The following is a 27902-nucleotide window of genomic DNA, read 5'->3' on the forward strand; positions in this document are numbered from 1 at the left end:
TGGCCACTGAGCCCTCATGGGGTTTAATTAATAGGAGCTCAAACCTGCTACGGGCCACACAGAAGAGAAGCTGCCTAAACCTCTGTGCCTGCAGGGGATTTCCTTTAGTAACTGCAGAGAGCTCATCCTAATTATTCTCGCTCTATCCAAAGAGGTGCCTGACATGGTAGTTTCTAAGGCTGCATCACTGTAGCTCTTTTAATGCTATTGATCCCAGTCTGTAGCAGAAGACACAATGCCCTAGCCTAAGCAGGACTGGTATTATCTTCAGGGTGGAGAGGTGGAGGAGGGAGTTTCTAAAATGAATGCTGAACATAAGGTATTACATTGGGAAGGATATAAAGCCACAGTAAAGAATAGGAGAGTCCAGTTATTGGAATTAATGTTGTTCTGATGGTTAGAAAAATACCTATGTCTCCTGGCTGGTTCTGCTTTGGACAAGTTACTTGGATACCAGTTCTGGAGCTGCAAGTTTTCTCAGGTGCAGAAAGAAGTTGGTACATGTCCTTAAAGAGCTTTGGCTAATGCCTGTTCCAAAGCTCAGTGAAGCTGAGGGGAAAAGAGCACTGTTACCTTTGTAGACTTTAGTCAGTCTTTCTTTTGTTAGAGTAAATCCATCTGAAATCCTTGTCTGAAAGGCAAAGGACAGACACCAGTCTGAAGACTGGAGGTGCCACTCAGATGAAAGTCCTCCTGAACCCCAGGGAGAATTTTGCTAGAGTATGGCTCAGTATCCATCCCACCATAGCTCAGTGAATGGATTTTTTGACAGCACCAAACTGGGTTTCTATCGTTTTGTTTTTTGTTTTGTGAGTGTAGACCAGAGAATCCAGGTAGGGAGTGGGCTAGGGTGCACAGGCACCAGAAGCACGATGTGCACACATGCAGTTCCTGTATACCATACTGAAATAAACTCCAGAACTCTAAATCTGGAATTATGGGAAGGTGCAGCCTGCTCTTACCTACTCCACTGGCCAGTTTGCAAGAGGTGGAGTGGGAATAACACACGGAATATTTCCCTCCACTACTGGGGGCAGATTAAGAAAGCAATTGCAGCCTCTGAAGATTTCTTAGCTGAAACTTTCCCTCTCCCTTTCCCAGGATCCTTGAGAGAGAAGGATTGTGCACAGCTCCTGTTCCTAAAATACCCAAAGTAGATTTAGTATTGTCTTGCAGTACTATCAGAGAAATCTTTCTATAGTAAAATACAGCCACTTCTGTTGCAGGAGGCAACAGGTGTTTTACCAGTGTTAAAAATACCCTGAGAATGTTTCAGCTGCCAGAACTACTGGGGTAATCTGGGACCGCTGAATGTGGTTTACAAGCTGGGAGTTGTCTGAGGTTCTGGGCTAACCCTTCTTTTGTAGGTTGCTTCATGACCACAGCTGGGTTTTTGTTTCAGCTGAAAATTCCCCATTCCTAAGAGATTATGCTTAGGCAAAGATAGCATTCCTTTTTTTTTGTTTGTTAATCCATTTACCCAAGGAATTTATGTTCTTGTAACATCTGGTTATGAATAAGGTGCTGCTATTTTTATCCTTTTGAATGCAGTCATAAGCAGGTATACATCCACTGTATCCACACGTAATGTTTTGGCAAAAGCATCTGCTATACAGAGAGACATAGACAGTCTTGTGTGGGTCTCATTGGTGTCTCTGCACTTACAGAAGAAATCATCATAAAACTGTTACATTATCACACCAGGAACCAAGAGGTCTTAATGCTTTGCCTTTCTCAGCCGTGAGCTCTCTGGACTACCCTGAACAAATTCACTGTGGAAATCTTTCTTTCCTTACTTCTGATAGTGAACTGTTTGGCAGCTTATCCTGCAAAAAGGGATCAGTGGCATTTCTCCTGCAGGGCTGCAGTGGGGACTAGTGGTGGAACACTCTTCACAGAAAGGCTTAAGTGAAACAAGCCTCCTGCATCTGCATTGCCCACCAAATCTGATGCCTTTGTTAGTTTGAATCAAAATAATCAATACAAAGCAGCCTTCTTCTCTCATTTTTACTCTTCTCTTTCTTCATTTTTATTAGCCCATTTAGTGCTCCCTTGGGTGTCTTTGCATCATCTATTCCTAGTAGTATTAGGGTGGGTCGAAACATCCTTCTACCCTTCTAGCATGCCTGCTTTCAGGTTGTGCACAATGCATTTATGCCCATACCGAAGGGCTCTGAAAATTCTCTGCCAGCCACCCTGATGTCTGCCTTGTGTTCTGTGTTCACTGCCATTTACTATCCCTAACCTGAAAAACTGTATAAACACAAATTGCAAAGTTCCAGGACCTCTTTTCACATACAGAGGTCTTGAAAAACAGAGAGGAGATTCAGGATCTCAGCATATTAACCTGGTTTCTTGCTGTCCTCTTTGTTAAAGGAGTCAGAAAACAGCATCTTATGATAAAGAGTTCAGGGTTAATTTCACACAATACTGCACATAACTCCCTCCTTCTTTCCCCTCCCCTCCCCTTCCCCAGCCTTTCACACCAGCTTTGAGTTATGACTCTCCTACACTAATGAGATAAACAACATAACTAACTGCAGGTTCTGCTATGCCCTCTGTAAGCAAATGGCTGGAACCTTCTCTGGTTGCCCTATAAGGCACGAGAGGGAGAGACAACTGAGGCATGACTGAAGGCAGTAAGATCTGTATTTGCATTATTTCCATATGCACTGCAAGATCAACTGTGGAGGGCTAGAGTCAAAGTCCAGAACTGACCCTCTCCTTGTTGCCCCTCCTTTGTGTAAGCAATCAAAGATCCACACTTAATGTGAGCCAACAGAGTGACAGATGGGGGTCAGGGTGGAGAACTCATGGTAGCATTTGGTGGGTTTGGATCAAGTGGAGGTCTGGTGTATGTTTTAAGTTCATTGGATGGCTGGGTATTAATGAGCCAGGGTATTGTGTATAGGAACAGAGAGCTTCCCTCAAGGAGTGCAGAGATGAATGTCGGATCATCCATCTCTTATTGATCTATCTGCCACCTGGATGGGCTGTAGGCCCTCTAGGGAAGAGACTTTCCCACCTCTTTCTTTTCAAGGATACCTACTTTGTTTCTTGTTGGGCTTTCAGCATTTTTGGTCAGCTTTCACTGTCCTGGCTGAATCTGAGACTGCTATTTTGTATAAGAGCGCTCCATAATTGAACCCACATTAACAGATACTCCCTCAAAACTGCAGTAGATCATTGTTCCTCTCTGTCTGGGACAAATGCTCAAAGCTGTGGTGCTTATTTCATTCAAATGACCCTTCTGTGGAGGCCCATGCAATGGGGGGCCGCTTCTGTCCTATTGCTTTGCTCTAGCAACTGTCATTTCAATGTTGTGAGCTCTTGCACAGGACCTGCTGTGAAAGGGTGAGGCTTCTTGCCTTCACCTCTTTAATGACTCACATCAGAGTCAGGCACAATCCACCCCATCATAACAGCAATTGTTTGCAGTGGTTAATGTTTGCGAAGTGCCATGAAGAAGTGTGTCCAAACACTGGAGAAGTGCTAGTTATTATCATTTTTCTTCCCAAACCAGTCCTGAGCACCCCACTCTGAAATGTATCCTTCTTGGAGTGGGCATAATGCCCAGCAAGCTGTGCAGCAATGAGAGAAGGGTGTGAAAAGCCTCAGTCCAGTAGCACTTTGTGCCCTGGTATAACCAGGACCTCTGTGAATACTCCATCACTTGACTGTAGCCAGGCAGTGTGCTGTATATGCTCTGTTTATGCACCAAGGCCCTGGACGTAGGTGAAAAGTGCTGGGATCTGAACTGGCATTCCCAACAGTTGAAATTTTTCAGATCAGGAGCTTAGGCGTTTCTTGCAGAATTTGATGAGCCTGTTCCCTTGAGGTTAATAATTTTGTTGTGTCTTTCCCGACCTCTCCCCCTGCCCCAGATATCAGAATATTGCTTTTTATCATTATCTCATTTGGTTCAGTGAGTTAGTTTTGTTCCCAAGCTGGTACACCTTCCTGGCTGCTCCAGAAGGGATGGCTGAGAACTCTTGGGCCATCCTGCTGCCCTTGAGCTGTTCTGCTTTCCTGGCACGGCCTTGACTGTTGTCCAACTGTTGGCACAGTTTCAGACATGATAACGCCACTCCTATCCTCTGTCTTGTGTCGTCTTACCTGTTTCATAAGGGCAATGAGTCTGGAATTGCAGTTGTGCTCTGTAGCCCCTTCAAGACTAACAGCAACTGCAGGAGGACAGAAGAGCCAAAGGAGAATTGGTGGATGGAGAGGGCAGGGGAAGCAGGGGACAGGATGACATTCTTCTTAATTTTCTGTGTCTTGCTGAGTATTTCTGTGTGTCATGAGTATCTGGGGCAGCTGAGGATACTTGGAAGCCCTTGGCAGTGTGCTTCTGTGCTGGTACTAGCAATGCACTCATGAAGCCCAGCTGTGTTCTGAATACAGGAGAGCAAAGCATAGGTTGAGTGTTGGCTAAGGGATGTCTGTCAGGAGAACCAGGGCAGGTCAGAAGCCAGTGATGCCAAATGTGATTCAATGAAGCATGCAGTAATATAAAAAATGCTGCTGTATCTCCTCCTCATTTGGGATGTTGGCATGAGGAGATAATAACAAGAAAGAAGAATCTGTCTTCAAACCAAAGTCCAGAACTTAAATGAAATATACAGAGTCCAAATAGCCAGACCTCATGGATCTTGGTTTGCTCCTACTTGGAAGACGCAAATGTCCTGAGCTGCTTTGTGCATCAGGGCCTTATGATTTGCATGTTGGAGCTTCATATCTTTTCTCCCAGGGGGCTTTCTCTGCCTGTGGAGGAGGCATCACCCCTGTGACCCAGGAGAGTCTAAAATTCTAGTTACCCTGAAGAAATCACAAATTCTTTATGTGCGGCTCTGGTTTCAGTGAGCTGAGTGAAGTATATAAGTGAGACCTAGATTCTCTGTAGGCCCGATCCCAAGAGGTGCTGAGGAGTCTCAGGAGCACTCATATACATAGTTCTGCCTCACAATTTGCAGGATTGAACCTTCCAACAAGGAGACACCAGAAGGGCAAGAACAAAGATGCTACAGACAGTGCTTGTGGTTTACAAACTGAAATGTGATTATATTTTTTTTTGTCTTTAATCTTCAGGCCTGGCCCCAGGTCAGCTGTACACGTACCCAGCACGTTGCTGGCGCAAAAAGAGGCGTTTGCATCCCCCTGAGGATTCCAGGTTGAAGCTGCTGGAAATTAAACCTGGTAAGTATTTGTTTGCCCCTCTCTCTCCTGTCTGTGTTGTGGATCAGCTGGCATACCTGCAAACCTGGCAGTTAGACTTTGGGTTTTATCTTTGCCCCTCTCCGACCATTTCTCTTTGTATCTGTTGCATCTTATATGATTTGCTGTAACAATAACCACCAAGCCCTGTGCACTCAACTCATCCCTTAAATTAATGTGTACAACTTGTATTGAATGCAATGGGAGCTGAATTTACCTTCCACAGGGGTGAATGTTAGCCTCTATTATCAAATTTATAAGGATGTAAAGAATCAATAGGTTACTGATCATTTGCCTCAGTGTGTTATTAACACAAAATCTCACTCTGGCATCTGTTACCTTGTCTTTGTGAAAAAGACCACTGTGAGTGTGGAACAGTATGCTGATAAGATTTTTCATAATGGGGCTGGGGACCAGGGGTGTGACCAGATTATAAACAGCAAAAATAAAATTTAGAGCATATGCCGTATTTTTGTATGTGTGTATGCCTGTATGTGTACTATAGTCTATTCTTCTTTCATTCTTCTTGTCCTTGATACTCTTGTCTCACAATTAAACTAAGTGAAGTGATGAATCTGGATGCCGAATGAGTGACTGCAAAGCAGAGCGGAGCATCTACAGCTGTGTCAGGTAGAGCACAGTGTTGTGAATTCTTCCCTGCAGTTAGTAATAAAAGCTCGTTGTCTTTGGGGTCAGCTATTATGCGAAAGAGGGAACACACATACTCACAGCTGTATGTGGTTTTTAAGAGGCAAGACACTGCCAGTATAAAAAGTACAGGAGAAAAGACCAAAACGTAAATTAAAAATATTTTAAAAACCTGTTTGACTGAAGGTGTCTGGGAACTGAGCTACGCTCAGCAGTACTGATGACTTTGCTTCTATGCAGTAGTTGGTGAAGACAGAGGAAGGGGTGATAGAGACAAGTTCCAAGCCCAGTAAAATCAGAGGCAAAATTGTTGATGCTGATCCAAATGTTGATTTTGGTAGAAACAGTTTCTGAAGGCTCCCTACCTTCAATAGAGGAGATGTCAGCAGACAGTTGGAAGGGGGAAGAAATGCCTGTAACCACTCAGCTGGGGTTCAAACCAAGGGCAAAATCTCAGCCAGCAAAGACTTCAGCCAGACCTCACAGCAGAGCTGCTCAGAAAGAACTGGTGAGGTCAGTCAGGTACATGGATGGGAATGACACTGAACTCTAGGAAGAGAATGACACTGACCCATACAAATATCTACCTCAGACTTTGTGATGATATGAACACTGCTGTGCCTCGGTAATTTAGTCAGGTAAAGCAGTAGTGTGGAGTTTCTGTCTTCTTTGCATTGTGTTTCTGTGCTGTGCTCACTGAATGCCAAATTAGCACATCTTACATGCCGGAGGGCGTGAAAGGCAATTACCACAAAGTTATCAGATAAAGAGACCTCAGCATGTCTGTCTCTGTGTTGTTTTCCCTGCTGTAAACATCTCTTCTGCATCTCAAGAGTGCTGCTTTTGTTGCATTGCCAGTGGCAGCCAAGTAAGGCAAGTTATATTGCTCTGCCATTTAAATCTATTTTCCAGCCAATTTCTATCTGGTGATTAACTTTCCTTATCAGTTACACCACAACATAATTTGACTCCATCTGTGCATATCCAGAATGGATTCACTAGTCCAAAATGGGACTTCTCTCTTCTCTGATTTGAAAGTATAAAACCTGTGGAAAACATGGGATTGCTATTTAAAGGTGGGTCTATGTTTTGGAGGGGGACACTGTGGTAAAACTTGATGCTGAACTAGGAAGCTACCTACTGCTGTCCTCTTTATTCCTCAGTTAAATATTAGGTGACTGTGAGGCAAATATATGGCAATTTCAAATCCCTTAAAAAGCACATAGACGGCAACTGTAGGGCACCTAAAATAAATTTAGAAGAAAACTAATCTAAATGTTCCATTGTTTCACTCTGCCTGGGTCCTGGACATCCTAGTCATGGATTAGACCTGTTCTCAGCAGCCAGAGAGTGCTTCTGCAATGTGCAATCGCATGTGATATTTATATGGGAGGCTGTTGAATTGGTTATATGTTACATAACATAGGCAAGCAATGCAATTCTACATCGCCGAATTAGGACCTAACCTTAGCTTTAGTATGTTTTACATTTGTTAGCTATTCAGAACTACTTCTTGTAAGACTGCCACTGTAACAAACACAGAAAGGGAGGGATCTTAGCTCCAAAAGTTGCCAATCCAGCAGCCGGTGGTATCAGCCCCAGGCAGTGTGGATACCTTCTTGGGTTGCATCTGGGCCTTTGGAGTGGCTTATCATAGCCATAAGTTGTATCCAGAAGTTCAAGACTTCTCCATAATTCAGGAGATACACAAACCTAGGTTTTTTGTTTCAGTATGTTGTAGCTAGTCATCAGCTGGTCAGTAAGCAGAATCAAAATATTTTCATGCTAGCTGTTCAAGGGTATAATAAATCATTTAGTAATAATATAGTATTTGCAGTCACAAACTACTTTTGCAGAGTTGGTACCTTGCAGGTTTAGGTAGTGCGTGACACAGCTCAGTGAGTGAGAGTTTCATATTTGGTAATACCAAAACCTAATGAAGAAAATAATCATGCTCCAACGGTCTATAATGGTGCACTATAATGTTTTTCTTGAAGGCAGTTGCTGGTTGCTTCTTAACAGAACATGGTACTTTTTATTGCCCTGGTCTGTTGCTTTTACTTAGCTTCAAGTCAAAACATTTGGTTTTAAGAACAGTTACAGCCAAAGTTGTAGATATCAAAATGCTGGAATAGGTGTTGCCAATGCATCCTTTAGATGTCTATTTTCCTGTGCCACTGTGCTCAGTTATGTGCATGGATTGCCCTAGTAACGTTGTTTGATCAAGAGTATAGCAATGTTCATGTTAATATTGTTTCTAAGCATTTTCCATCCCATCCCGTAGGCTACCCAATAGATATGCGGTGGAAGTAAAATGTTGCAAAACTTACTTACGATAACTGCTTCAGTGACAATACAGTCAATATTATTACCAGACCTTTAGGAATTACACTAAGGATTCCTGAGATTTACTTTCACATGGGCTGATCTTCATCTTTCAGTGATACATTAGTATCATGAGAACCAAGCCTTAAGGCTCAAGTATATTGATGTGTTGCTAATACTGTGATTTTCTAGGTACAGAGTGCTAAAGTTATTAGGTGTTGATACTCTCATAATACTCATGAAATTAGACTTCTGTTTAACCAAGTATGGGTAAACTTCATTCTCTGCAGAACTGGGAAATGGTATTAGCGTGGCACTTCAGTGTGGAGCAGCGGGAGGACTGGAAGCAGCTTATGCTTCCATACTCAGTCCTCAGCTGGTTGTTCACCTGGCCAGTAAAAGGGCAAGAGCAGAGCAGAGCTGCTGTGCATGGGAGGTCTGTGGGTTAGGGAGTAGGTGAGGGAGAGGTGGGACTGGGCTGGATAGCCTGTTCTTCCAGAAGAACAGGAGAAGAAGGAGAATTGCCAACTCTCCGATCACCGCCTTGAGCTGCAGGTGCCATGAAGGCAAGAAGTAGGGTTCTGGCCCTCAGTAATTTTGGAGAAGCAGGAAAGGTGAGGGTTAGAAATGGAAGAGAGATCCCTGATTACATCTGAGGCCCCTGGAAACCTTAATTGCTCCTTAGCCTCTGTACTTAGTGGTTTTGTGGTATTGGGTGGTATCATGATTTTGTGTTGGGTCAGATATCAGTATTGTGGAAGTGGTATTACCTACACTAAACCCTGCTGACAGTCAGGTATTACCCAAGCTTTGCAGCTATGCAGATGAGAACAGATAGGATGTGTACGGCTAAAAACTCTGGTGGAGTTTAAATTGGTAGTGTCCTGCTTCAGTTTTGCAAGATAGCTAAATATAGGTATGTACATACAGACAAACAGAACTTTTATTTCACGTGCTGTGTAAGTGTAAAGCATATGACTGGAACACTTTTGTCTCAGTACATGGCTGTCCTTTGGGTTTGAACTGAAAGCCAACAGTGAGGTCTCACAGCCTTCCCACCCACTTGGAGGGTGTGGAGTAGTTTGTGCGTGCTGTGCTGCTACTCTGATGAGAATGATCTGGTATCCTGTGCTGGTGTCTGTCTTGTGCTAGTGTCTGTCCTGTTGCTTATTTCTGGGCAGTCTACTGTTCAGCTGAATTACAGAAGTGGCTTTTTAAACAAACAGACAGACAGACCAGCCAACCAACCAACCAACCAACCAACCAACCAACCAACCAACCAACCAACAAACCAACAAACCAAAACGAAACAGCTATTGAAGAGGTAAAAGTAAACAAAAGTATTTTTCATTTGCTACGGTGAACTGTGGTAGAATTTTTTGAGGAAACTACTGGAAACAGATTTTTAGATGCCACTTAAACCTGATCTGTTTTTAATCTGACAAATGGGATATACCTATGTAAGTGTGCTTGTGGATGAATGGATGGGATCCCTACAGATAAACTCCTTGAACCATCTCATTTTACCTTGTACAGACTGCATCTGATTCTACAAGGTACTGTGTTTCTTCTGGGAAGCGATGTGTGCCCCTACCTCTTGTGGAAGATGCTCAGCATGTCTGTGGAGGTCACTGCTCTTTAAGATGGGGCACTTCACCAAGATAAAGTTAAGGTGAAATTAAAAAACAAAGGACAGAATTCACATTAATATCACTGATATGATAGCAGCTAGAGACTCAAGCAGCATGTTAGATCATCATCCTGGGGATCATGGTGAAGGCTTCTTACACTCTCTGCTGTAGTCATGCACTATAGCAGATCTTACAGTCCAAATATAGAAAATATAGTAAAAGAAGTACTTTGATTCCAAAATGGAGAAGATAGTGACAAAGATAATAAACTGCTCCTATGCAGGTTTAACTGGAGGTTTGTGGTAGAGCTGGGAATTGAACCCAAGAACACAGAAAGAGCTCAGTTCTCCTGAGTTCCATATTATTTTTTCTTTCCCTGGTTGCTATTCCATTGTCACTCATAGATATTAGAGCCTAAAATAATTCAAACCACTAATTCAATGAGAATTTATTTTATGATTTTTCTCAGGCCAATTAATATGACTAGTTTCACTTCTGACTTCAGCAATTTCTACACAATCACACGTTGGTTCTTGTTCAGTACTATGAGACAGCAGTGTTGTTTTGCTATGAGCACTGTAAAGAAAGGTACATCTTTTCTTAACAAAAGGTATTGCTACTATATAGTATATGTGGAAACTTCTCTGTGAGTAAATGTTAGGTTCCTGTTATATTATCAAACCTACTAGCTATGGCTCCTCTTTAATATCCAGTAACAATGTCTTAGGATCAAAACTGGGAGAATAATTCTGGTGTGATATAAGCGTATTTCTGAAGAATTCAGATTCCTGAAGGGGGCTATAAGATCAAGGTCTTGGTTGTTCAGATTCTGCAGATGTGAATTTACCAAAGATACGTTTTTGTAGAGCTGAATTAATTTTATTTAATTGTTCATGGTTTTTATAAACATTTGCTGTCAAGAAACATAAATTTGGGGCAGACGTGACATTACAACCAGCAGACAGGAGCAACTTTTGTTCTCTGATGACTTAGTCTAGATTCCTCATGTAAGATGAAGTTTAATAGCCGTTTATCAACTCCTGCAACTTTTGCTGTCTTCCCTCCAAAATCTTGAAATTAAAATGTTGGTTTAAATCTGCTTTTTAGTCAAATACTTCTGCATTACGAAGTACTTGGCTTTTAAAATAACGCTCATATTTTAAAATATATTCTACAGTACTTTAAAATATCACTGATTTTACAATTCTTATTTATGTATTTGTTTATTTATTTACTTACTTACTTATTCCCATGTGCCTGAGTCTCCCTGCCAGGTGTTTAGTTGGCAATGGGCTTTGCACATCTGCTGTGCTCCTCAAGCAGGGGCAGTCAGCAGCAGTCAGTTACCAACCAGGATGGGACCTGACTCCAGCCCTCCTGAACCATCGTGTGTCGGGAGGTACCTCTCCAGGAATGGTGGGGCTCTGTGGGCGAAAAACGAGGGTAGTAGAGGGACTGAGCCTGCTCCACAAGTCTACTTTTTAACAGATATTTTTCTGCGGCAGGAAGAGCCTGTTTTTAAATTATTATTTGTTAGAAACAGGATTTGGTTTTGGTAGGTGGTGCCAAAGCAACAGTCCTGCAGTGTATTTAGGTCAACTGTTAGGCAAATATCAGGTCAAATGTCAAATAACTCAACATCACAAAGTGCGGATGATGATGAGCTTCGAATTTGACCCACGTCAAAGAACTTTACTGAGCGATTCCGCATGGGTCCTGTAGTTTCTGGTTGAGCTAGAGAAGATCTCACTTTCACCCACTCCCATAATCTTTATTTTCGGCAGCTCATGTAGAAGATGACAAAAAAGTACTTAACTGTTTGTGACAGGGAGGGTGGATAATTTTCAGTTCTCATTTGATGTGTTACAGTGCACATCTGCACATTGGCCATGCTGAATCCTGGTCTATCATGTACATGTCACATTTCTGTAGCACTTTGCAATGAAATGAAGCTTTACATTGTGAATCCAAATCTGGGAGCAGAGATGCTGCAAGGTTTTTGTTTATTTGTTTGTTCACTTGTTTTCATAGGGCTAGATAGGAAATTTCAATCCAATCCCTAACATTCTGTGATTCTGTGTAAGAAAAAGGTAACATTCATCATGGCTGTTGGAATCCCTAAACACCCCAACTGTTTTTTTCCTATAATTTCTTCAGCAAATTGGGAACTTCTCATGAGAATAGGGGGAAAATTCATTTTTTAACAGCTCTAGCTTTTATTTATACCAAAATAAATACTGATTTCTGCTGAGTCTTCTCTTTTGGTCTTCTTATCCAGCAAAGTACCTAAATATTGGCCTAAATTTAAGTAGGTGTTTGTTCATCAGCTAAGCCTGCATCTTACAGATGAATCCATCAGTGCTACTGAATCGAAACAGTAGGCTCCAATTCTCCACTTTTCTTGCCTTCAGATTGTTCACAGCAGGACATGGCACCAGAGGCGAGAGCTGCTGCTCTGTGGCACTTACACATCCAGCTATGATTGGGTTATAAAAAGAGACTTTCTATCCCCAAGAGAAAACTCATCATTGTGGGACCTCCTTGTGAATCAGCTTCTTTTACACACATATCTAACCAGATTCTGTTCCATCTCATCCACCACCTTTGCATTCTTCCTACAATGGTGACCTTTGCTGGTCCAAATCTCTGGCCAGAGAAAGTTTGCTTCGCTTTTCTTATATGGCACTAAGAATATTAGAGAACCTGTCCCTTTCTGCATGTGTTCACTGACACTGAATCATGGTGTAGTATTCCTGCAGTGAAATATCTTTGTCCCATTTCCAGTCTGCAGTAGAGGTGCCAACCTCCATATTTAATGTCCTGCCCCGCTATTGTGTACTTGCATCACCTGTACCCCATGCAGGTCCACACAGCACCAGGGACAATGCAAGACATCTTTTTCTCTCAGTTTCTCAGTATGTAAAATGGAGGTACTAAAACATTTATTTCATTTGTCTGTCTCAGAGAAGTGCCTAAGAGATAGTTGATAAATCTTTCTAGAGAATTTGGGAAGGGTAGAAAACACCTTTTTATTTAAAGGAATGTATGATTAAAGCGTGCCACTTGCCAAACCTTTCAAGTGCCAGTATTAAATACTTTGGCCATCAGCAAGAAGCCTTGCAAAGCTGGTATGAAAGTGTAGCAACTCTGGTGCAAAACCTGGGCTTGTGCCTACCGGAATGGTGATGAAAAACAAGTAATTTGTTACACACCCATATATACAAATAAGGAGACTCACCATAGGTGAATTGCTGGGCTAGTTTCTGCAAGGCTGGCTGTCCAGTTTGTTAGAAAGATATCTCACGTTTTTCACAGTGTAACTCTTCTTGCTTCATTTTGGCCACTGATGAGCTCGCCTTCTGCACGTCATGGCTGCCAGGCTTGTGATAACTTCTCCTTCAAATCAAGCACTGTTCTTGCTGGCTATTGTTATGTGTGATAAGCCCCAAACTCTTAGACTAATTCGGCTCAGAAGGTTCAAAGATGTGAGTGAATATGTATTTTTCCCCCAAATGGGATTTCATGATTTTGCAGGTATGGAAATAAAACACACTCATTTCTAGGAAAGCAAATAACATTCTATAAATAGTCCAGTCAAGAAAACAAAAACATTTTTTCTGCTGCTTAACTCCACAGTCATGCTGCTAGAATTTACAGGATTAACTTTGTGTAAATAGTTTCTCTTTCATTTGTGGGATCTGGAACAGGTCACTGCAAGTATTTTATGTGCATAGTTTTAGCAGGAGAACTGTGTTGGTTAGTGAAGATTGCTCGTATGAATCACCTGGGATTACTCCTGGTTCTTGTGTGGCTGAGCCAGTTTGCATAATTAGGAGAAAGCTGCGTGACGAAGCCACTGGGCTTTGGAACCTCTCCGGGTTTTGATCAAAAGCCCATTGAAGCCAGACCACTGTGGCTCTAGTCGTCAGGCCAAGGCAGAAGTAGCAACTGAACAAGGCAATTTTGGAAGCTGTTAAATCTCTGAGTTCTCTGTGTCTCACCCCTAAGAGTGGGAACGTAGGTGGCACATGCAGTGACCCACAGACACAAGGCTGTTTTGATTTCAGAAGCAATGCAGCCACTTAGAGGTGATTTTTCCATTGGTGTGTAGTCTCAGCTTCATTTATGATATTTGTGAAGATAGAGTTATGATGACTTTGGAGCCAGGCCATTTTGAAAAATGTTTTGGTCACTAGAGTACGCCATTAAATGGAAGGAATGAGTTGTGCTGATGAACTCCTCAGAGCCTCTACAGCATGACTGCAGGTCATCTCTTGGGGCTAAACCTGCAAGACATGAGGGAAGCTTGGAGGGCTCAGGTGGCTGAGGTGGCCTTGACTTGAAATACCCAGGCTGTTGAGAGGGAGCTTGCTTGTGGTGTCGCCACCCTTTATGTGTTATCCAGCCCGTTGTTTTGTTCTTTCGCTTTTCTTGGCTACTGTGTGTTTGACCTACATCTGGCTGCTAGGACACATCTTTGGGAAGAAGTTTTTCAGCATGTGCCTCTTAAGCTGCCAAGGCCTGACTATGAAAGCCACGTCTCTAGGAGACATATTATTATTCCTAGTGGAGAGGTAAAAATGCTGTGGGATTTATCACCTTACTATGAAGTTAACATCTCTGTTTGTAAGAAACCGTCAGGTTTATGTATTTCTGAAATAAACAGATTTGACCTTAAAAAGAGAGGAGTGCAGGTGAGCCACGTATGGGAGAACAGGTGGGTTTGAAAGAGCGATTCAGTGCTCTCCAAGCCGGCATGGGGGGCCCTAGGAGTGGGTTGCTCCAGCAGTTCCCTCAAGGCTTGTCAGGAGGAAGGGGTATGGGAACCCCTGGGGAAGCACCAGGAGATGGTACATGGGGAAATGGTGGAACCTCGCAGATTGGTTTCCCCCAGGATGCAAATCATCAGCTCCCAGGCAAGGGGAGGGGTGGCTGGGAAGTTGTAGTTGAACTTGAACATCTTTGCTGGCAAACCTCCTCACACTTTTCTCCATATGGCCCGCACTGCTGCCTGAAAAAGAATAGGCTGCATCGGCGAAAGGATTTTTGTGAAGCACAAGAATAGTTTAGATGCAAGTACTGGACACAAGATCGTAGGAAATAAGTATATTTTATCTAATTCACTGCACCTATTTCGTATTTTGATGTGAGCAATCCTGGGAGTTCTCTGGTAATCACATGAAAAAGGGTTTATAGGATCAAGTCCCCAGGGCTTAGTCTTCTAAGATGCCAAGCTGTCTAACCCCAGACAAGGAAAGAATCTGAGCTTGGTCTTTAAGAACATGAGCGATCTTTTTGTAATTAATGGGACTTGTCATATGCTTAAAATTGAATCTACATGTAAAGTACTGGGTTGGACCAGACTTGCAGGTTTGGTACTCAGCATCCTGCAGGGTAGAGCCCAACAAAGTCATTGGGCTACTAGATCAACCGTGTAGTAGAACTTGCACACTCTTTTATAGAAGAAAAAGTTAACAAAAAATAGGAAAGATATTATGGAATATCATTACATTCAAAATATGCTTTTTAAAAAAACTTTTATTCAATTTTATTGTTCTCCTGACACACAGCAAATGAAATTGTTTTGTAGTCTGAAATACTCTAAAACTTATATTTTTCTGCTGTGTAATATAAATGAATGAGCAATAAATGTTAATATGAAGTCTAGTTTGAAATCTTACAAGCCAAGCTTTACAGATTCACTGAGAGTAGAACGAAGACTGTGATGGCTTCCCCTCCCACATCCCCATACCTCCCACCACTGTCCTTGGTGGAAGTCCTCAGTCTGTCATTCCCATTCTCTGGAGTAAATGTTTTACAGCCTGATAGTTGTCTTGTACCTGAGAGATATTATGTAAGTTTTTACTAGATTACAATACATTTAAATATTCCCTGCATTTTGCATTTGATTACCTAATAGTTTATCACAGGTATTTTATGCTTTAGGATTGTGTCACCATTGATGTTTGCCATGGTGTCCATTCCCAATAGTAAACTCTCTGGGAGAAAGAGGGTCAATGTAATGTACGTTTGGAGGGGAACTAAGAATGGAATTCATGGATGTGGTTTTTCTGTGCAATGTCTTCCCGACCAGAGATCTCACTTAGGATGCACTTAGAGCATGGTTTCCCTTAAACAAGGTAGTTTAGGGCTGGTACCTTAGCTGTGGTAGCTAGGTACACTTCTGTTAAAGCCTACAGTGAGTAGCAATTTCCATCAGCTAAAACTATGGTTCCTGATGTAGAAGAAAAGATGAGAACTTTACTCCTTTTGATGGGAATGATGCACTTCTGAATGCATGTTATTGCCTCGGGAAGTGTGGGGTTTATGTCTTAGGAACACATATGTTCATGATTAATATCATATACATGTCATACAGAGCTGTAGTGAAAATCCCTTTGTTATTGGCCTAAAATAAACAGCATTGCATGATGGGAATAAAAGGAACATTTTCAAAGCTGGCTCAGACAGAGTGCTAAAATTACATTTAAACACTTCCAGCAAGTAACTTATTTCCTTGTGTTTTTGAGAGATGGTGAATGCTTTTATCTTCTCATGATTTCCTTGGTGCAATGTCTATGACACAGTTACAGATATGTGCTACTCTGACTAAGTGAGGTTCATACTTACAAGCATTTCTGGAGTGATGCTGTATTTGTAAATGATGCTGTGGCTACATCTGCCACGTAATGCTCATTGCCTGGGTGAGGTAGCAGCACAGCAGGAGAACTGGAAACACAGAGGCTGTATCTGTGAGCAGTGCTGTAGACCAGGACAGTATCTGCAAACAAAGACACTATTAACTAAATAGAAAGGAGTCAAGATTAAGTGCTTTGTGTCTCTGAAGCTGCTACACCAGGATTTGCACTATAAATATACTTACAGTATATTCTTCCAGGGAGCTTTCTGTTAATATCTGAATGGGCAAAATAAAAAAATTAACCTCTGTCTCCTGAAGATGATGCCCTAGATACATCTGAACTCTCAGCAAGTGCTGCAGATGGAACCATAGTGCATCCAACTTTTTTGTTTTGCCTTTCAATCCTGAATCTTAATTAGTTCCCTACTGCTTTAGTACATGCACAACATTTTAATAGTCATAAGGACTTACTCCAATCCACGTTGCCATTTCCACAATTCACTCTTTCATACCAGTAGCAATTCTCTTCCTCCCCCTCACCCCCATTTAGGAATAGCGTAAAGAAAACTAAATAGCCAAGCATGTAGCTGTAGATTGATGAGGTTGTCACACCATTGTCTTCACCATTTTCTTCCGACCTGCACTGTGCTCTAATAGATGGATGATTGCTGGGGGAGGGAGGGAGTTACCAAATCCCACAGCCAGATGTTCAGGGGTGGGCAGAGCAACCTTCTCAAGGAGCCCAGAGGAGTATAACTGTGTCCTTCTGAGGGAGAAGGACACTCAGGTGCCTCCGGCTGCCCGTGTTTATCTCTCTTTTCAAAATGAGCACAAATGGGCTCAGCATGGCTGCAAGGATGGATGTTTCTCAGTGCATCGGGGGAGATGACCAGTCATCCGTCTCTTCACTGTGGAGTCTGCCTGCAGCCATCAATCTTGTAGCCCAGCACGGCAGCTCCTTTGGCTTAGTTTGGCTCAATGTTAGATGAACAAAGGGAAAGGAAAGCTGATCGGGGGAAAGGAGAGAAGAACAACTATTCTCTATTTCACTTTGTTTTCTCCTTGCATGGCTATCTCTTCCTCTTCCCCGTTATCATCTATCTTCACTGTGTTTTGTAAGGTGTTGAAAGGGCCCAGAACGTACATTTTCAGGATCTAGGATTTTACAATGTTTCTCTGTTAGCAGAGAAGAGAAAATAGACAGAAATTGAAAAGGCAAAATTCAAGGCCCAGGGCTTCCATTTTTCAGACTTTTCTGTGGCAGTTTTCAGAACAAGCCTGACAGTGCTAGATTAGTGGTTGGACTTGATGAACTTGAAGGTCTTTTCCAACCAAAATGATTCTATGATTTCGTGATTCTATGATAGTTTAACTGTAGCAGGTGAGGAGAGGGAACATGATGGCTTTCCTCCATCTTGCTGTTTTTCTCCCTTGTTCTTCCCGATTCCTTCCTCAATGCCACTTCAGTGTTTTTAGGTGTGTACTTCATCCCTCTGTTCCTGTTCTATTCAAAAAGCAATCAACAGAGCCACATGATGGGGCTTTCTGGAGAAAGGTATGTGCTGATGTTCAGAGCTGTGATGGCAGCTCCTGTCAGCAATCGCAAGCTCATTTGAGCCAAGCCTGCGGGATGTGACATCGCTGGGGCTGCGCAGGCTTTGCACCAGCTGCCAGAGCTCATCCAGCACCTGTGGTTCCTGCTGCAAAACTGGAGGTCATGCCAGTACCTTTTTTGCAGGTGGTATGCAGCCCATCAGAATAAAAACCATTCAGATATGTCCGCTTGTAAACTTAGCACTGAATTAACTGATTTTAGCACTGAACTCAGATGGGCCAGTTTTGCCTGATGAAATACTCAGGTTTGATGTACTTTGAGCCAGGCTGGAAGGAAAAGAGGTGTGTGAATTCACTACCTGCTGGACTCCCACAGCTAGGGTCTGCTTTCTTCCACGGTGAGTTCTAATGTGGTTGCTTATTCTGTTTTCCCCTGAAATTTTGCCACTGGATATCACAGCAGAACACGTTTGGTTTATTTTGTAGAAGGCTTATTCAGAGATAGCATTGCTCCCCTTAGTACTGCCTCACTGAAGTGTTTGACTGACATTTAAAACCCATGTGATTGCATTTACTTTTTAATTTTCCTGGTTGACCTCAGTGATCTAAGCATCAGGTCTGAAAGAGCCAGGCTTCCCTGCAGAACTGTGGTGGGAGATTTCCCTCTCCCACTCTACTGTGAGCAAAGAACTGAGATCTCAGCATACACAAAACATATTAGGAGATTCAAGGCCCGAATAAGCACTGAGACAGAGCAAGGGAACTCTGCAAAACCAGATATTGGACAGAGAGATGTGTCTGAGGAATCTTTACCTGCTTTCAACCCAAATGTGCCATCTGGAGTGAACAGACATGCCAAGATGGGGAAAATTTATACCATCATGGTTTAAAGGGCTGCTTTGCAATTTGGGCTGAGGTTTGGTGGTGGTTTTGTCTTCCCTGCCTTGCCACTCCCCCCCTCTCCAAATTAGAGCATATACCCTCAAGGAAAACACTTGTTTAGTGAAAACCAGTTTCTTCTCTCCCCCACCTCGCATGCACAGGCTTTACAAGTGGGCACAAACCCTTCTGAGTGGGGATATTCAGGGAATACTTTCGTATTTTCTTTACAAAATAAATAGCATCCTTTCCAACCTGTGCATTTAATTGTGCCCATTTTGAAAGAATGGTCGTATTTACTGCTGCTACCCATTTTCCCTCCCTACAAATTTTGAAAAAGACAAATCTTGTTCATGTTGTCATGAGACAGCCTACCCCAGATGGCACATCTGTGTCTCGGGATGCCCTCTGGCCGGCCTGTTGGCAGGCATTCCCGTGGCTTTGAAGGTCACCTTGTTTACACCTTGCCTTTTTCCCCCTCCCTATTCAGAGTCTTGCTGAGCCTGCAGGCTGGGGCTTCACCATCTGCATTTTCTCTGGTGCCATTAATCTTCCTGTTTACCATTCTGTTATTAATTCTAGAGTTCACCTTTTTCTCTAAATGCTTTATAGGCCTCTTGGAATTTCTTGCCTTTTTGTGGCAAGAGATCTGAGCATCTCAATAGATGATTTGCTTTGTTCTTTCCTGTTTCTGAAAGGATACCTACTAGCATCTCATGCCATTTTTCTGTTACAAGCCTTCCTTCTTATAACATTTTTCAATGATATAGGTTCATCTGTCAGATACATCTTACAGTATGAGTAAATATTATCCTCATCACTTGGAATTTGTGAATTGGCCACTGAAATCTGGTATCTGTGGAGATAGTCTTGCTTTTTCAGTTTTTTCCTTGGTGGAAAAAAAAAATGTTTAAACCTGGTTTTGTGAGAATGTGTAAGAACAGCTTGCATTTTTGGTGCATTTCATTTGAATGCCTTAATGCCTGTGAATATTAAACAAGTCCTACCATACCCCAGAGGATAGATGAAGACTATCTCCATTTGACAGGTGATGGAAAAGCAGAGGGTACCATTGTTAGAGTTCGGCCCAAGATCCCATGGTGAGACAGTAGTGATGCCAAGTGCAGCATCTAGGGTGTTTGTTCCCTGTCCCATCCTAAAATCATTGCCACTTTGTTGTGGCCTTCCTGTTCTTCAGTGGTTTATGCAGGTTTGGTATTTACTGGGCCAGGGATGCTGAACCAGTTCTGCGTGGCATGGCTGCCTTCTTCAGACACCGTACCACACGAATGTGGCTGTCCTGCTTCCCAGGCCTGCAGAACACTGTCTTCCTGCACATGAGAGCTTTGCAGACCAGAGATACAGGATCAGAATCGGGACACCTGTTAATCTGGCTGGGCAGTGCTAATAACTCTGCTGCACCCATGCTAATGCCTTCAGAGCTGACTGAGTGTCTCTGCTGCTCCCCTGCACTTTGGGTTTTAGAAGAGCATCTTTAGTGGAGTTGCAGCATCATGTGGGCATGTAGAGCCAGGCAGAGCTGAGCGCTGCACTCAACCAAATAACCCCCTCAGTCCAGGGCATGAGAAAGCGCAGAGCGGGCTTCCAAGAATCATTGCAGGACTCAGATTGGCTTTGGCAGGTTTATCAGCTCTGGCTTAGTGCCGGCTCTGCTAGGCCTGGACTGAATTAATTGGGATGCTTGCGCACTGCAGTTGAGAGATAACTGCATTACAGAGATTTATCTGTTACTAAAGGTATCCCCTCCACCATCCTCGATAAGGAAGAGGAGAAGCTATGCAGAATCTCACAGAATTTGCAGCAAGGTTATGGCATGGCTGGTTTTGTGCATGGTTTATCTACGAGTTTGCATTCAGTATGAGCGGTTTTATTCAGTGCTGTCACGTATAGAAGTAGTATGTTTGATTGCAGAGGAGGTCCACTCCCTGTTACCATTTGCAGAGGGTGCAGTGTGGTGGTGACTGGCACAACTGTGTGGTGTGGGGGTGACTGGTGGCTGATACCTGCCCGCTTACTGGGCAATAATCACATTCTTTTTCTTCTGATGGGTCAAAGGGCCCATCCATCTCTGTGCGTATATCTATATGACCACTTGCAGATAGGTAGGCTAAGTTATTATCTTCCGCCAAACGGGCCAGAAGCTCTGTTAGAGTGATGCAAAGCCCAAAGAAATAGACTTTGTACTCAGAAATGTTCTCCAAATTGTAGCAGTTACCCAGCCTCTGTCCCCTGATACTGCCTACAGTGTTGGCTGATGCTGCAAAAGTCTCAGTGCAGTGTGAGCCCATCTAGAACGCAAATGCAAGAGTGACCAGAACACAAATGAGTGCTAGAATAATGTTATTGAATCAAGATGTTCCTTTATGATTTGAGCCCTGAGGATAGTTACCTGATCCAACATTTAGCCTGATATTGTAATTTGGCAGTCTTTGAGAAGCAGGTAGAGTATATTATATGTGACAATGATTTATATCTGTGCTGAGAAATAAATCCGTAAAGAACTTCCAAGAGACAACTGACAGGAGGGCTGTTTTTTTTTATTGAGAGATTTTATAGAGGCATTTTAGTGTGCCAAAAAAATACAGCTGCTTGTAAAGTCCACATTTTGATGACGGGTTAAACTAAACAATGCTTAACCTTATGTTTGAGGGCCTCTGCTGTTTTCTGCAGCCTTATTTCTCCCTCCTGTTGTGTTGTAGCCTCCGGGGATGTATTTTAGCTAGGGACTTATAGAAGCTTTCCATTGGATCCTGGTCTCCAAAGCTGTCCTCTAGTTTTTCTGCTGTTTACACCCAGGCTGAAGAGTGAAACTGTGCAGCCCCCCACATCATAGCTTCCTCTACCTTCTTCCCTCTCTTCACTTTCCCTGCCCGCCCCGGCTCCAACCCCACCATGAGACTCACAGCTTTGCAGGGATTTTTTGCTAGGGATTTTTCAGTCTCCCATCGCTCCTTGGAGCAGACCTCACTCGTGCCTAAAATCTGTAACAAGTGTTTACCGTGATTCATTTGGGAGCTTTACAGGATCCCATGGCTGCAGCCTGAAGAGGAGTTTCCACTTAATGGCAGATAGTCCTCTGGACTATGCTTTTCACACAAAACAGTGTGTTTCTGAGGAAACACTCTCCTCTTTTCAAGTACTCTTGCTCCTAAAGCTGGTTTATCATTCTCCTTCACTGGATTCTTGTTGTCACCACCACCCTGTTTACCCTGAGAGTGCAATAATATACATGAGGTTTGAGGGTGGAATTGGCAGGGGAAACAAAGAGTTATTGGAGTAGTCTTACAATCTCCAGTATAGCCATGGCTTTATTGTGTCTGGCTTGGATTAAAAATAAAGTGAATTTGATCTTTACTAGTCCCTAGGGCCATTTGTTTGGCTTTATGGACTCATTGTGAGAGTCTGTGTTATCAGTAGCCCAGTCCCCAGGGAGGCCCAGGACTGGGCTGACAGGAGCTCCCGTGGGTCAGAATTGGAGAGGATGGGAAGCGCAGAACTGGCACTGACAAGTTTGCTGCAGATGGGTGCTGAATTGCAGTAGTGTTGGGAGGATAGGCTGGGATAGCAGAGACCGTAGAAGGTCAAGATTAAAGCGTAACAGCAATAACGTAATCATCTGTCCTAAGATAGCAGTAGATGGTGCAGGGAAAGAAGGGTTTTGAAGATCCAGATCTGCAGGAAGAGTGAAGATCTGTGCTGCACTGTGCTGGTGGAGGTGTGCTTGTGAAAAAAGCTTGCAAAGCCCTGCCTTTAGTATACCTGATGCTGGTGCTGATCACTGCTGTGAATGCACACATTCCAAGGATGGTAAGAAATCACTGTACGGGCCATGAACATAACAAGCAAGCAAGTAAACAAGCTAAGGAGGGTGGGTGTATGCACACAGAAAGGCTACAAAATCCAGCTATTCACGTAAGGCATTGTCTCCTCTTTCTTTCTTAAGGGATTGCACCCCCCTGCCCCCACCCTTTGCACTCTAACGCTATATTTGTGCCTTGGAGATGGAGAGATGAGCGTATGATGGATGGATGGATGCTGCTTGTCTGGGTTTTTCACCACCATTTCCCCTGGGGCACTCTGTCTGCTGGCAGAGAGCACCATCCCAAAAGATGGTATCTTTTGCAAACTCGACAGCTAACAGACAGCTTCTCTCTCTGCATATTTCCCCAAAGAAGAGCAGGCTTAATCTGGTTTTTATATGGCATATTTCATTATAATCTTTTTGACTTCCCATGTTCCCAATACACCATAATAAATAAAACGCTGGGGGTGGGAACAGCAGAGATGCTGAGGCTTCACACTCTTGTGACACTGATAGATTCTCATTTTAAACTGTCATGGGATTTAATTGCTTGCTGAGCCACTGCACTGCACTTTCAGACACATCCTGCCACATCCTCTTAATGAGCTTAGTGGCTGCATTTGCACAGCAGTAGTTCTGTTTGCTGTGAATTAGGTGGCTTTTTTAGACCACCTATATGATTTTAAAGAGGTAGTGGTTATTAAGATAACATCCACGGATTTATCCATCTTAAACAGCACTTCATGGACTCTTAATATATAGTTTCCTCTGGCACTTATTATGTTCCAAGAAACCAGCACCAAGAAACAGAAATGCAAGAATCTGTGTGCAAAGTCAGTGTTTGTCTAAGAGGGTTTTTGGAAGCCGGATTGCTTTGGTTTGCATAGTAGCTGTCTCTGGCGTGATAGATCATGCTGGAACTCACCCAATAAGTATCTCTGTTCCCAATTAGAACTGGAAATGGAGCTGCTTACGAGTGCACAGAGATGATGGCTTGGGTGGCAGCTGCTACTGTGGAGATGGAAATGATCCATTGTAAAACAAATACATTGCACTGTATAGAAAAAGGGATGGTTGTTTTTAATTTATGTCTCAAAGAGACACAGAAACGTTGCTTAGCTCCCAATGCATTGTAAACCAAATGTAGCATATTTAAGGACAGGAATTTGCAGCTATTTTGGTGAATCAAAATTTGAAAAACCCCACCATTTGGTAGGATTTGTGAAAATGTACTTCTTTGGAAGGCAGCAGTTCAACAGAACACAGATACGGGAATGATGCGGGTGTGGGTGCTCGTTCAGATTCTACTACTGTGGTCTTAGGACCTTAAAAAATAGAGAGGTTGCTGCACTGAGCTGGTAAGCAGAAGTAACCACGTTAATGTAATCACTATGAAAGGGACCCTGCCAAGTTAAGAAACATAAATTTTAATTATATGCATACACACATCACATATTTGAATTATAACACATGCACAATATTTAGCTGTGACACCAATAACACTGTGGTTTATTAAAACAGGAAGAATTCTCAAACAATATTTTATTTGTCATTGATGATTTTTGTCGATCTGACATGTCCGTTTTGTCTGGTTCTGACTATTTTGTGTGTCTCCTACGCTAACCAGGTGCTGTTGCATTTGCAATACTAATCAAAAGGAAATTTATCTTCACACCTTCTTAAAATTTTTATATAGAAGAGTAAGCTTTTAGTTATAGTGCTATTACTTTTAATGAAGATTATGTTCTCTGAAATTGCAATGTCTGAAGAAGAGCTTGTGATACAAACTGGGAGTTACAACAGAAAGAATTTAGAACAATTAGTGGGTAGCACATGTTATTACCTATATTTAAAAAGGATTTGGATGTGATTCAAGGATTTAAAGACCCATAAATTCTACATGAACATTTGAGAAATTGATTGAAACGGTAATTAGGTACAAGCAGTAAAGCACCTGGGAAATTATATAGGAGGTTCTAACTGACTAGTTTGTTGTTTTTTGGTTTTTTTTTTTTTTTTTTTTCCTACTGGGGAAAAGCACATCTTGCTACTTTCTCAAAATTCTTTGTGTGACGTGTAAAGAACTAATAGATAAGGGGTTGACAATTTACTTAGGCTTTCTGAAGACCTTTGGTATGGCATAGGCCTCCAAACAGAACCAAAGCATTGTCTTAGATGAAAACTTTTAGAATAGAAGATGAAACAAAGAAAAAAAATGAAAGAAAGAACTTTCATTATAGGAAAAGGCTAATGGCTGGTGCACCATGGTTTGTTGTTTGGTCCAAAGTTGTGTGATACAGTAATGAACAAGCTGGAGAGAGGGAGTACCTTGTAAACTACAAAGATCTGCATGTGGTACAAAGTTATTTAGAAGCCCTCGTGGCCAGGGAGGTCTGTGTGTGCCTCCTTGGGATGCCTCTGGATGTGCTCGGTGAATGGGTGGTGGGATGGATGTTTTAATTTGTCACATATGTGTTAGAAGTATTACTTACAGGAAGTTCTTGTTCCTGTTACAAGGTTCCTAATTCTGCTTAGTATGCAGCTTGGAGGCTGCAGGACACTGCCTGAGGGGCAATATAAAGAATACTGTAACACTTTTGTTTAAATGGGGGATGTGGCCTCATCTGGAAATATCAGGTGCAGTATTGGTCTGTTTTGGTAAGGTTATGAAGAATAAGAGGAAGTTTAGAGCAGTCTGACAGGAAAAAGCCATATGGAAAACTTCCCACAGCAGAGTAACAAAAAATATTGTGACTGTTTATCTTCGAAAGGAGAAGAATAAAAAGAAATGGCAAAAAAAGTTTGGTCAGGAACTTTTGTTTTCCCTGTCTCATAGCAAGAATGAGTGGGGAAGCAATAAAGCAAAGTGCTTCTTTCAAACCATAGTTCAACATTGAACTCACTCAATTGCAAAAACATTGAGGGCAAAAATATATCAAAATTCAGAAAAGGCTGGGCTATTCTGTGCATTTCCAGAAGAGCAAGATTTAGGATAACTGCAAGTGATACTGCCTTTATCCCTCAGGACTGACCTGTTAGAGATCAGGATGACATGTAGGATTAGGGTAGATGATTTTCTTTGCATTTCTTTCCCAATAGACACTCATACCTTCTTCTGCAGCGCCTGATGTGACTGCATAGTATAGCACAACAAATGTCAAAGCAAACAGAAACAGCTGCGGGGTCACAACTTAATTTCTCAAGCCTAGAAGACTCTCTCTAGCCTTGCTGGAAGCTTCTGACGTTGGCTGGTGCCTTCGTCAGCAGGACAGTGGGTGGAATGGATCCCGCTTTGCTTCCGTACAGCAGTTCCCGTGGTCTGGGGGAGGCCTTGATTTTTCACCAGAAAACTACATTTTGGGCATTGAGTTGGTTTCACAGTTTTCTTTAGGGTAGAGGCATAAGAGAAAAGGTGTACCTTCCTAGTTTTTGTGGGAAAATCCTGGAGAGTTAAATAGGAAAGAGTGAATTACAGGTTTAGTGAAATGAATTTAATGATCTCTGGTAGCATTTAACTATTTCTCTAGGTTAACTGAACCATTGTTCAGATTTTTGGAGACTTTTTTTCTCTGAGGATTCAAAAAGTTGTTTGGAAACTTAATTTCCTGTCTTCTTTACTGTATCCTTTACAGACTCTCCATCTTCCAGGAAGGACTGAATTCGTTACAAAGAATGAATTAATTACTAAGAAGTTGTCTTTGGACCTGTGTAGGTTTTTAAACTGTAAATTTTACATTCCAGATAAGATAGCATGTGCCGTTTCTCACTTTCTAGAGCTACTTTGGAAAAAAAATGGACTGCTAGAAGCTACTGGTGGAGAAGAAAATGAAGGAGTTGACTAGCAGTAAGCTTAGTGAGCAGATAGGAGGCAGCTGCCCTGAGTTTCTTTTTGATGGATTTCCTGCTCACTAACTTAACTTTTTGGTGACTCAATCTCCCCATCGATAAACTGGGAATAAAAGTATTATCTCACACCACCTTGTCAGTGGGATGCTAAATTAAAAAATTAAAAAATGCTCTGAGAGTTTTGGCTGAAAAGTCTCCCTGAGTGTTGCTGGTGAGAAGTAGCAGCACCACAAAAAACAAACACGCCTATCAAAGACAGCTGCTGGTTTTTGACCTTAGAGCCTACCTTTCCCTCTGACTTTATGCTCAATATCTCTGAACAAACAGGAAGCAGTTCTACTTTAATATGCATTCTACTTATCCCTCACCCCTTCCTTGCTCATTCTTTTTCTCTAATGCATTCATTTGCTGAGTGTGCCGGTATCCAGAGACAGGCACAGCTTGTCACAGTGAAGACATGTTTGTTTCCGATGCCCTTGAGCTTTCTTGAAGCGTCTTCTCTTGCTGAATGTATGATGACCCCTTGGGTTTTGCAGTCCCACAAGGTTCCAAATACAAAGCAAATGCCCTTTTGCACCTAAGCCCAGGACTTTGAAACCAAGCCAAGCCCACAGCCAGAGATGATTATGGAGGTTCCTTAGTGACTTTAGATTCAAGTATCGGGATTTGCACATAAATCAAGTCTAAAATGCCTTATTTCTATTGAAATGTCTAGGCTTAGCATCCAGAGGGAGGAACTAGGAGTTCATACAGGGAAATTAAATCTGTATGATTCTCTTTTGACTTCTCGGTCTTTTTTAAAGGTCAAGTAAGGGAGAAGTTGGGGAAGGTGGCATAAAGTGGTGGGTGTGCAGAGCTTAATGCTGGAAGTACGGGATTGATTCGATAGACCTCCTTGTGGTGGGAAGGAGGATCAATTCACAGTTGACCCCATCCCATTGTGTGGGTTGTCCTGGGGGGGTTTCCTTTGAAAATCCCAGTGGTTTGGGTTTTCTGCATGGTTTGTACTCAGCCTTTCCCTCCATGAATAGAATAGATTTTGCTGGAATCTTTGCTGGATTTTCTGTGGTTATTGGCTGAGCAAACTCTCTCACTTCAGAAGACTTGAGCAAGCATGTTGTGGAAGCACTGATCAGGGACCCTGAATCATTTGCTGGCTTAGAGTTTTTCATATATGGAACAAACATATTCCTGGGACGCAATTGCCCCCAAGAAACAGATTGTACTTTACTGTCCCAGGTGGAAATGTTCATTCATTATTTGGATTGCAGGAGTGATTTGGGCCTTTATAAACGCATGAATTTCTGCCCTGCAGAGTTTATAGCTCTGATAGAAAAGGCAG

General features: G+C 42.5%; 1 protein-coding gene across 12 annotated transcripts in view; it reads left to right on the forward strand.

The window, feature by feature from the left end:
- Positions 1-27902, forward strand: part of DPF3 (double PHD fingers 3) — a 182340-nt gene that overhangs the window by 76549 nt on the left and 77889 nt on the right. For all 12 annotated transcript variants that reach the window (XR_011739344.1, XR_011739345.1, XR_011739346.1 and 9 more), the window contains one exon: positions 5089-5196. Coding sequence is in view for 8 of the 12 variants with exons in the window: in XM_071809259.1 (XP_071665360.1) it covers positions 5089-5196 (108 nt within the window). In the remaining 4 variants the exon portion in view is untranslated. The remainder of the gene's footprint in view (positions 1-5088; positions 5197-27902) is intronic.

The sequence above is a fragment of the Patagioenas fasciata genome, chromosome 5 (genome assembly GCF_037038585.1).
Source record: "Patagioenas fasciata isolate bPatFas1 chromosome 5, bPatFas1.hap1, whole genome shotgun sequence".
NCBI classification, from domain to species: Eukaryota; Metazoa; Chordata; class Aves; order Columbiformes; family Columbidae; genus Patagioenas; species Patagioenas fasciata.